Below are 10,961 nucleotides of genomic sequence, written 5' to 3' on the forward strand. Positions count from 1 at the left end.
TCTAGTATTCCTTTTCTATCATTATTATTATTATTATTGCAGCATCGTTCTCAGCTCAAAGGGAAGATTTAAAATGGGTACTTTAGAGCAAAGAGCCATTTGGGTGTCGCACTTAAGGCCTCAGGCTAGAAACCAGGGGGCTGTGAGTTCTAGTGCCACCTGGACACAGAGTCGGATGGGTGAGGTTGGGCCAATCTCTCCCTCCCGGCCCTAGGAGGGAGGCAAATGCCTAGAAAAGGACAGCTGTTTGTTGAGGCAGTGACCCAACTAGGTAACGGTATCAGTGCTGGGAGGGAGGAGGGGGTTGATAGAGAGGAAGAGGAGGGGGGCTGTGGGGTTCCTGGTGCTGAGATTGGTGGTTGTCTGGCAGACGTCTTATGACCCAGCTAGGGAACATCATCAGTGCTGGAGAAGATGAATCCACAGATGTGCTGGCGATGTTGCCCAGGTGAGTTGTGAAGCGCCTGCAAGGAGACAACCAAGCTCAGAACACCGAGGACCCTACAGAAGAGGTTCCCCAGCGAACGGGGTAGACGGATTCAACCGTAGCCGTGAAGAGGACCCTGTTGGAAGGGCTGAAGGGCTGAGCAGGTAAGAGACGGATCCCCCGGAGAAGGTCTGGGTGCTTGTGTGTTGGGAGAAATGTCCTCCTGGGCTCAGCTCCGAGTGGGGGGAAAGACGCTGGAAACATGGAGTTTAATGGAGGAGGAGGGCTTAATGGGGGACAGGATCACATGGCTTGAGCCCCTGAAGAGAAGAGGGGGGGGGTGTCACATCCTTCCAGATGTTGGGGGAAGAAGAAGAAAAAGAGAAGGGCCTGCTGAGAGTTCCTGAGCGTTTTATACTCTCCCTTCTGCCCAAACTCTCTCGTTTTCTGTTCCAGTATAAGAAATGTATTCGGGTTGGTTGTCAGGCTCCCACGGGGCCATGCAGGGGCAACTCCCTAGGCTGCGTTTTGAGTCTAGGTTTGGTTTACAGTTGCTTCTTCCCAGGTGCCCTGTGGTGAGATGGGTAAAGGGCTAATACGATCATGCCTTAATCCCATCCCCCTGGAGCTGAAGGGGGAGAACTTTGCTATGTAGAATAGACTGGCTCAGGCTTTTTAATGGTCCATTGACAAAAGTGGGGCGGGGCTATTAAGAGTGAGTCTGCTTCCTGCCTAAAAACACGTTTCTCTCATCCAGGGAAATATAATATTCTGCCTTTTCAATATTTCCCAGGATGTTTCATTCTTCTAGGAGTGGGGTGGGTTTTAACTTTCTAGCTTAACCAGAAAGAGACCGTGATGGAAGGTCTGCGATGCAGGCGCCATTAGAAGACCAACATAGAAGACCACACTTGCCCTGCGGAAGGTCTTCGGAGGACTTGGCCTTTCCTTCATGCTGCTAATCCAGGGGACTCCAAACTGGGCATCTTTTCAGACTTGGGGACTTCAACCCCCAGAATTCCTCACGTTCACCCCATGGGGTGAAGTCCCCAAGTCTGAAAAGTTGCCCAGTTCGGAGACTGTTCCTTGGATCAGCCATTGGGAAGGAGAGGTGGAGAAGCAGCGGCGGCGGAGGCACCCCTGAAAGACCCGAGAAACCAAAAAAATATCTCTTAAAAGGTGTGGAATCTTTTTTCAATCTGGGTCCCTTTAAAGATGGGTGGACTTCATCTCCCAGCATTCCCCAGGCGGGAAGTCCGCCCATCTTAAAAAAGAACCCAGCTTGAGAAATACCGGTCTTAAAATGTCTCGGCGCCTGCGCAAAAAAGAGTCGCGGGATGAGGGGCGCGCGGGGAACGGTGTGACGTAGAAGGAAAGAGACGGTGTACGTCATCCGCGCGCGTCGCAGAGCGTCATCCGCGCGCGCCGAAAGCGGCCGGCCGAGCGAGCGAAGATGGCGGCGGCTGAGGGAGCCGAGGAAGACTGGCCCGAGCTGGCGGCGGGCGGGCGGCGGGAGCTGCGGCTGGAAGCCGGCGACGCGCTGGAGCGGAGGGTCCGAGCGGCCGGAGGTCGCCTCCCGGCCGCGTTGGGCGAGCTGGGCGCGGCGCTTCGCTCCCTTGAGGTCCGCGGCTGCTCGGAGCTACGCGAGCCCGGCGCGGCGCTGGGCCTCCTCTCGGGCCTGCAGGCGCTGGCGCTGCCCGGCTGCGCGCTGGGCCCGGCGGGGCTGTCCCTGGCCGGGCGGCTGCTCCCTGCCACGCTGCGCTCGCTCGACCTGTCGGGCAACGGCCTGGAGGAGCTGCCGCCGCAGCTGGGAGGCCTGGAGGGCCCCGAGGAGGAGACGTTGGGGACGGCGGCCTCCCTGCCCGAGCTGCGGGTGCTGAACCTGCGCCGCAACCGCCTGCGCGGCCTGGGCCCCGGGCTGGCCCGCTCGGCCCCCGCGCTGCTGGAGCTGCTGCTGGGCGGGAACCGTCTGCGCGCCCTCCCGGGGACGATGCTGCCCCCGCCGCCTCCGCCCGCCCAGGGGGGCCGCCGGCCCGGCCCTCCGCCGCCCTCGCCTCTGCCGCTGCTGGGCCTGCTGGAGGCGGCCGGGAACGAGCTGGAGGTGTTGGGCGCAGAAGTGGCCCGCCTGGCCGGGCTGAAGGTGAGCCAAAGGCCGAGCCGGTCACCGCAAATGAATGACGGGCCAATATAGATTATATTTCAGTAAAGCACGCCTACATGGGGGGGGTGGACTAGAAGACCTCCAAGGTCCCTTCCGATTCCTATCCCAACTCAATTATTCAATGGAAGGGCTTCCCTTCCAGAAGCTGTGGGTAGCTCCATCACTGGAGGTCTTCAAGAAGAGACTGGACAGCCCTTTGTCCGGAATGATGTAGGCTTTCCTTCTCATGCAGGGGGTTGGACTAGAAGACCTCCAAGGTCCCTTCCAGCTCTGTATTATACATTATATGCAGTGGGTGAAATGGGGGCAGGGAGGGGCGGTAAATTCACATAGACACACATCGGCATGAAATAAAACATGTTTTCAGGAAAATCAACTTCACATTTTCCCCCAGCATTTCTGTAATGATGAGAAATGATATCGGATTCCTACTGACTTCAGGAACCAAAGATACATAAGTGACGTCATAAAACACTACAATTTTGGAACAGAACACACACACACACACACACTCCATGATGACTTCCCTACCAAGAATGTGGAAGGGGTGAAGGTTCGTGGTAAACACTTCCAACAAATGCCTAGCACCTCTTAGCTTCACTGTGTGAGCTTTTGCCCTGCCAGCTGTTGTGGTTTTCCAGCTGAGGCTGTCATGTCTGACTGAGAGGACCAGAGGTGTTCCTAGGGATTTGCTCTCTTTTCTTGGTGAAAAACAACCAGCTCTGTTTCCTTTCTCCAGACTTTGGACGTCTCCAACAACAAGCTCTCCGAAATCCCAGCGGAGCTGGCCGATTGCCCGAAGCTGAAGGATGTCAACCTGAAAGGCAATGCCCTGAAAGACAAACGGCTGGAGAAGATGGTGAACGGCTGCCAGACCAAATCGATCTTGGAGTACCTGCGTCGGGGGAGAGGCAAGCAGGAGGGTGGCACCGACAGAGAAGAAAGCCGGAAAAAGAAGAACAAGAACAAGAAGAAAGGAGGCAGCGACGACGAACTGGAAGACGCCCAAAAACTCCTTGTGAAAATACTTCACATCTCCGAGAGCCCAGCGCCGTTGGTGGTGAAAGCCAGCCCCAGTGCAAAAGACGTCCGTCCTTACATTGTGTGTTGTGTGGTGAAAGGCATGGATTTCAGCACTGGCAATGCTCTGAAGAGGTTCCTCTCCATTCAGGTGGGGTTCCAAAATGGACGCTAAGCCGTTATGGACTCTCCTGTCCTTTCCAGGTGGAAAACTGTTCCGTTCTCAAGCCCGGCTGTTCCTGATCAGGCAGCAGGATCTCCGCTTGAAATGCTGTAAAGGCATAGTTCAAAATAAATCTAAATCTGTTTTTCTTTTAATCCCATAAACAGACGAAGCTCCACGAAGACATTTGTGAGAAACGAACAGCGGCCACCATTGCGACTCACGACCTGCAGCTGGTGAAAGGACCCCTTGTCTACGAGGCTCGGGCCCCAGAGGAGTTGAAGGTGGGCTATCCTCCAGCAGAGGGGTTTGTGGAGAGGAGGAGGGGTCCTTGGTGCTCTCTGAGCATGGCTGGTTCCTTGCAAACGTTTCATGACCCAACTCGGGAACGTCATCAGTGCTAGGAGCAAAAAAAAAAAAAACCTCTGTTCTAGCCCTGATGATGTTCCCTAGTTGGGTCGTGAAACGTCTATAGCAAAGCAACCCATCTCAGAGAGCATCAAGGTTATAAGTTGCTCGCCTGTTTTCTGCCTCTCCTCCTTTTTCTCCCCTTCCTCCGAAGTTGCCCATCTTGAAACCGTTCCCCGTTTTTCAGATCATCCCCCTGGGCCGGAAGGAGACCAAGGCCAACGACCTCCTCCGCCAGTTGCAGGCCGAAGCTGAGGAGCAGCGGAAACAGAAGAGAAGACAGAACATCTCTGGACTGTACAAGTATGTCTCACAGGTTCAAGGGCAGAGGAGGGATAGTAAAAGGGGCAGCATAAGTTCAAGAGTTACCACATCTGTAGACTACACAGGGCAAGGTTTCCCTAAAAGAAGCAAAGATTTTGTGCTCTCCAATTTTACATTCAAAGTTTAGTTTTAAACTACATTATTTTACCTATTTATCCTAGAATTAGCAGCAGGGTTTCTTAAGAAAAACTCCCAAGATTGTGCACACAGACGGACTCAGATTTTACACACACGCAAACAAAAAGAAATCTGTTTTAAAATATTGTTTTACCTACGCATATTAGGGTTGCCAGCAAGGTTTTCTTCTTTAAAAAAATCCAAAATTTCATGTTCAAATAAACCCGGATTCTACACCCCAATAAATCATTTTTACACTAAATTATTTTTATCTATTTATCTCAGAGTTCTCAATGGGTTGTCTAAAAAAAATATATCAAGAATTTATGCTCAAATTTACACAAAAGTCCCAAGACAGCAAAATATTCTATCTTAGCTTTCAACTAAATTATTTTTACCCATTTAATACACGCTCTGTAATCTCATGTATAGAAAAATAAGTTTTCTGTGTGTTTTAAAATAAGAAAATAAAAACCCAGACAGAAATTGAAAAACCCAAATTTGGATTTAAGAGCCCAGCACTGGTGATCCTGTCGTGAAGCCATTTGTGGCTCGAATTTAATTCTTTAATACGCAGTTTGATCTGCCTCTCGGCTGCTATTTTTAGAGATGTGACGGGGAGGTTTTAATTTATTTATTTTTTTAAATTGTGCATCAATCTAGGGCAGTTGCTTGGGGCTTACTTTGTTTTTATTTGACTGTCACAGCATCCTAATAACGTGAACCTTCTTCCTTTCAATTTGGACAGGTACCTTCAGTTGCTGGATGGGAAGGAGAATTACCCCTGCCTGGTTGATGCCGAAGGCGCCGTGATTTCTTTCCCTCCTATTACGAACAGCGAGAAAACGAAGGTAAGGGGGCTTGGCTGAGCAGTGGGTGAGGAGGGGGCTGGGATTCTGCACTTATTAAGACCAGTTCTTCAATCTGCCAATCACACAATCGAGCCGCCTTGTATAAATATATTACAATCAAAGAGGAAACAGATAGTCTATAAAACCACAGTGGCGAATAGAACGCACTGATGATGTTACCTAGTTGGGTGATGAAACGTTTGCAAGAAAACCATCAAGCTGTGAGAGCACCGTGGATCCCACAGTCCTCCTCCTCTTCTCCTTCTCCACCTCCTCTTCCTCCTGCTTTCCTCCAATCCCCCCTCCCATCTAGCACTGATGATGTTACATAGTTGGGTCATGAAACGTCAAGTAACCAAGCGCCTGGACACAGGGACGTCACTGCAAGGACTGGTTTAATTAACTTTTTCCAGGGCTGTTGCAACTTTGGTCACTAAATGAATGGTTGTAAAGTGAGGAGTTCTTGTAAAAGCAGGGATGAAATGTTGACGTTTCGGTCTTTTTAAGCTTGGGAAAACGACCACCGATTTGCTTCTGGAAGTGACGAGCACCAGCAGTCTTCAGCTGTGCAAAGATGTAATGGACACTCTGGTTATGGTACGTCCTCCCTCCCCCCACCCTTCCTTGCCTCTCACATCAGGGCTGGGGACCATGGGTCTCCTCGGGGTTGTCAGGAATTGCAACGGCGCCCCTGACTGCAGCACCCTGGCCCCCGAACCAGCTCACAGCTGAGACCACCCCGAGTGCAGTCACACCTGCGACTGGCTAATATCCAGAAGATTCACGGGTAGTCCTCAATTTACGGCCTCAGTGGAACCTGCCAATTACAGTCAAAAGTCATGACAGTCGTAAAACAAGTCAATCAGGACCGACCGGCCTTCTTTGCAGCGATCCTGGCGGTCGTAAAGTAAACTCTGCAGTTATTAAGTGAACCCACTGGTCAGTGTTTTGGCCAAAGCCCAGGAGGAAACACTGGTTTTCAGCAAAAAAACAACAACCATTTGGGGGAGGGTCCGTCGTAACTAAACGACTAGCCGTAAGTTGAGGTGCAACTCTAAGCCGAGAAAGCGTTTGACTCCTGAATGTCTTGGAGTCCAGAACCAACCACAATGCTGGGACAAACGTCTGGGTTCTGTTTTTTGGGGGGAAGTTAAAATAATCTTTAATGTGATTATTATTATTATTATTATTATTATTATTATTATTATTATTATTATTATTATTATTAATTACAGAAAATGGCGGAGATGAACAGGCTGACTGCAGTCAACAAAGATGGGGAAGCGGGTTCGGATCACGAAATCCCCCGGGACGAAGGCAGCGTCCCAACCCCCCCTCTGATCTTGGAACAGGTGCGGGTTGTGGATGCCGAAGGGAACCTCAGAGTCCTCTACCCGTCCAAGACGGATCTCCACACCTCCCTCCTCACCGTCCTTCATTAAGCGCCGCTTCCCCCGGGACTCCCTTCGGGACACTTTATAAAAGTTTTCGGGGAGTCCCAGCACTCGGCTCGTTCGCCAGCCGCAGCAGCCAGGAAGCCTCGAGCTATTTTAAGCCGTATGAATTTGGGGTCTCAAGAGAGACTCGGACATTCAGCTTGCTTTACTCCCCCTACTCGGATGGGGTGTGTGTGTCAGTTTTGATCACTTGCCAATGAGCGTGCATCGGACGAAGTTACTTTCCCCAACCGATCCCTCCCGGTGGGTAGAGGTTTGCTGTGCTGTGTGACCGTGTTTCTTCAAAGAGGCGGGTTGGTGGTCTCAAGGAATGTCCTATGGGGGGGGGGGAGAGGAACCCCAGTAGAAAATCACCGGAGGGTATCCTTTCCCTGCCAGGCTCTCCCCTTCCCTGCAATGCGGATCCTCCAAGAGAATAGGGGTCCCCTGACCTCCCCAGCTTGGCCCTGAGACGTTTGGGGTGGGGTGTCCCAAATGGCCACCAACCTTTGCTCCCTCCAGTCTGTGGGGTGCTTGGTGGCGTTTGAGCTTGGCGCCTTTTTGCAGAGATTTCATGACCCAACTAGGTAACATCATCAGCACCCAAAGGGAGAGGGGGTTTGTGGAGGGGGTGAGAGGAGGAGGAGGAGGAGGACTGGGGGGCCCTCCTTGGTGCTCTCTTAGCTTGGTGGTTTTCTTGCAGACGTTTCATGACCCAGCTAGGTAACAACATTGATGCTAGAAGGGAGCGAGGTTCTGCTTTCTAGCAATGATGTTACCTAGTAGGGTCATGAAACGCCTGCAAGAAAACCACCAAACTCAGAAAGCTCCAAGGACAGACGGACGCACCCCAAATTCAACCCCGGTCTACAACCTGCCTTGGGTCTTCCTTGGGCGACAGGCAGTAGCCTCACCCCCCACTTCTGTTCCCCCAAAGCTGGCCGAGAGTCATGCCCGCATTCTGGATTGTAGGGGAACGATCCCTGCCATTTAGTGCAGCGCAAAATGGTTTTTCAAATCCGAACATTTCCCTGTAAAAACCCATTTCCAGATGTAAGGCGTTGGGCTGGCAAATCTTCCTGGCAATTAAGGCTGCCTGAATCTCCAGCTTTGGGGCATCGATCGTCCACTCCTCAGGAAAGGAATAAAAACGTTGAAAAATCTGTTTTGCCGTCTTTTGTTTGGCCGTGAAGGAAATGGGGCAAAGAAGCAAGGCCCAAACCCCTCAGTTGGCAGCCCTAGGTAGGGGGCCAGAGTACAGCAGGCAGCGCCAGCCCTGCAATGCAGGCCTCAGCTAGCCTTCCCCGCCTATTGCTAGAGTGAACAGTGAATTTGGAGGGTCACAGTAAGGAAAAAATGAGTCAGAGGACGGTGGCCTTCAACCAGTGTGCCCCCAAACACTGAGGCTCAATGGGCTTCTTTCTAGTGTCCCCCAAGATTTGGGATTTATGTAAAAGCCAAAGAACTTGAGCAGGTGAGTGCTCGGCCTGCATTCCCAGCCACTCCGGCCCCCTGTGACCTCTATCCGCCATCCCTTCTACATTCGACCGGAGACACTCCAGAGTCACTTGCAAGGCTGAGAAACTTCCCACAGCCTGTGAAGAAGGTACATGGCTTGGTTTCACTTTCGTTTTCAGAGGGGAATGATTTCTATGGCATCCCATTGGGCTCAAGGGAAGTTACCACAAGGCTCTTAAAACTCAGTTTTCACCCTGTGACCATTAGATTGGGCTCCCCAGAACAACCCCCCCCCCGAGCCCTGGGGGGAGGGACAGGGACTGCATTGCCCAGATTCCCCCTTGGGAGTCTGCAGACCCATAGCAGCCAAAGATGGGCGCTGCAACCTATAGTCTGAATGTGTTGTATCTTGCTCCTTTGTATGTTGAATTGGGATGGGGTTTTTTGCCATTTTTGAGAAGACTATTTTAGTATCTCAAAATGGTTTTATGGGTCTTGAACTAGAAGTAGAATGTCCTTTTCATTTTTAAATATAAATATAATAAATAAAGCAAATATCCTTTTTTCAAGTTTGTCGTACATCTCAGATATTTGTAGAGCAAAACGGCAGATCATAATAATAATAAAATAACGTTTTGCTGTCCTTTTCAAGTTGAACTAGTGAAAACGGTCCTTTGCTGGGTGTAATTGCCCCGAGGCACCACCAGAGGGCTGCTTTCAAGAGCTGCAATAGCCCAGAGCGGCCACAGGAGGGCAGCAGTCGGGAGAGCCTTTGTAATCCTTCCTTCAGCAGGGAGGGCAGTTCCCAGCCTCTTGGGAAGCTGCAATTTCAATTGGATAATTTATTTTTAATTTCGGGGCCGGCGGTGAAGCTGCAGAGGGAAAGGCCGAGAATTATGGGATGGGCAAAGACAGCTAAAATAAAAACAAAAAACAGGAGGAATGCAAAGCAACAGAATAAGCCTTAGGAATGAAACTTAGGAAGAAGAACCGGGAGCAAACTCCCTGGGATTTCCCAATTGTATGAGGATGTTGTGTGAGTGCGTCACAGAGAGTTGGGCAGGGGTCTCCAAACGTGGCAACTTTAAGGCTTGTGGAATGGGAGTGGAAGTCCACAAGTCTTAAAGTTGCCCCGTTTGGAGAGCCCTGCAGTCGGGTGGGGGTGGCCTGAGACAGAGCCTCTGAGACCCAGGCCCACTCTCAGCAGCCCCCCTTCTCCATGTTGGAGGATGTCGGAGGGGAGGGGTGTCATTTGGCCTCTTATCCCCCTCCCCTTCCAGCTGTGCCGAGAAAGCTCTGCAAACACAGCCCAGCAGCAAAGGCCTCCCCCTCTGGGGGGGGGGGGGTCCAGCCAGCCTGCCATGCGAAGGGGGTGGGCTGCAAGGGAGAGAGGGCCCCTCCCTTGTTGCTCCTGGCCAGCTGCCAACTTCCCCTCCTGTTTGGCTTGGCAGAGGCCGGGGCCCTCTGATCAGCCCCTGGGGTTTTGTGCTCCTCCCCTTCCAGATTCGGCTGGGGGGAGATTTGGGGGTCTCTGCCCACCTGGGATGCAGAGCGGAAGCCAAAGCTGGTAAGTCTTCAGCCACAGTTTGCCCTTCAGAGATTGGGGGGGGGGGGAGCTGGGGGAGGAAACGGGTTCGAATCATGCGAGTTGTCACTCGGCTGAGAATGGGGCAGCCCTTTTTCCAAGTTTCCTCCCCCCCCAACTACAACTCCCATCATCCCCAAATGACATCCCCAAATGACACCACCCCGAGCCTCCCAAAGAACAGAAAACGCGACTCTACAACCACAACAGAGCCCAACATTTCCATTGCTAAGCAAGACGGTTGTTAAGCTGTCAACGTTTTGCCCCGTTTTACGACTTTTCCTGTCACAGTTGTTAAGTATTAAGTTGTTAAGTGAATCACTGCTGTTGTTAAGTGAGCCACACAGTCATTGAGTGGATTTGGCTTCCCCATCGTGTTTCCTTGTCGGAAGGTCGCAAAAGGAGATCGCGGGACTCCAGGACTCTGCAACCGTCATAAGTCCGTGCCAGTTGACAAGCCTCTGAATTTTGATCATGTGACCACGGGGAATGCTGCAACGGTCGTAAGTGTGAGAAACGGTCCTAAGTCCCCTTTTTCCACAGCCATCGTGACTCTTCAAGCAGCCATTAAAATAACAGTTGTAACTGGAGGACTGCCTATAATAGTCGCAAACTTTCAAATAACCAGAATTGGATGTTGTTGTTTTTTAAAAATAAACACTACAATAAAAAAAAATAACAAAGTAACCCTGATTGAGGGGGGGGGCTTTTCCCTTGAATTTACATACCGGAGTTCAGTGCCCCCCTTGTTACTTTTCTTCTTGAAAAGAGGCCCATATCCTTCCTAAATTTCCCTCTTAATTTAGGACGGAGATGGATTAAAAGGGGAGGGGTCACAAAACAAGATTCGGGGAGGGGGGCAGCAATCCAAAGAGTTGCTATTTTCTGGATTGGGAGGGGGAGGAAGCTGAGTTTCTTTATTAATTTAAGGACCTCTTATGGGTCTGGGGGTAACAAAATCCAGCTCAGGAATGTAGACCTCCCAACAGGGTTGTGGAAAAGGAAGCCCCC

The 10,961-nt window shown here is 51.3% G+C and overlaps 1 protein-coding gene across 1 annotated transcript; it reads left to right on the top strand.

The window, feature by feature from the left end:
- Nucleotides 1-1,786: 1,786 nt before the first annotated feature.
- LRRC47 (leucine rich repeat containing 47) lies at nucleotides 1,787-8,070 on the top strand. The gene is made up of 7 exons (XM_081954959.1): nucleotides 1,787-2,567; nucleotides 3,328-3,759; nucleotides 3,939-4,055; nucleotides 4,367-4,482; nucleotides 5,369-5,471; nucleotides 5,979-6,068; nucleotides 6,707-8,070. Exons 1-7 carry the CDS (start codon nucleotides 1,881-1,883, stop codon nucleotides 6,911-6,913), a joined length of 1,752 nt encoding a protein of 583 aa, XP_081811085.1. The 5' UTR covers nucleotides 1,787-1,880; the 3' UTR covers nucleotides 6,914-8,070.
- The last annotated feature ends 2,891 nt before the right edge of the window (nucleotides 8,071-10,961 follow it).

This window comes from Natrix helvetica, assembly GCF_964273705.1.
Source record: "Natrix helvetica genome assembly, chromosome: 5".
NCBI classification, from domain to species: domain Eukaryota; kingdom Metazoa; phylum Chordata; class Lepidosauria; order Squamata; family Natricidae; genus Natrix; species Natrix helvetica.

What these genes read in the sequence shown, in the direction of transcription:
- LRRC47 (XM_081954959.1), top strand. Translation starts at nt 1,881, where the DNA reads ATGGCGGCGGCTGAGGGAGCCGAGGAAGACTGGCCCGAGCTGGCGGCG. An exon ending in CGAACAGCGAGAAAACGAAG is followed by an intron (nt 5,472 to 5,978) that starts GTAAGGGGGCTT and finishes GGTCTTTTTAAG; the next exon opens with CTTGGGAAAACGACCACCGA. An exon ending in TAATGGACACTCTGGTTATG is followed by an intron (nt 6,069 to 6,706) that starts GTACGTCCTCCC and finishes TATTAATTACAG; the next exon opens with AAAATGGCGGAGATGAACAG.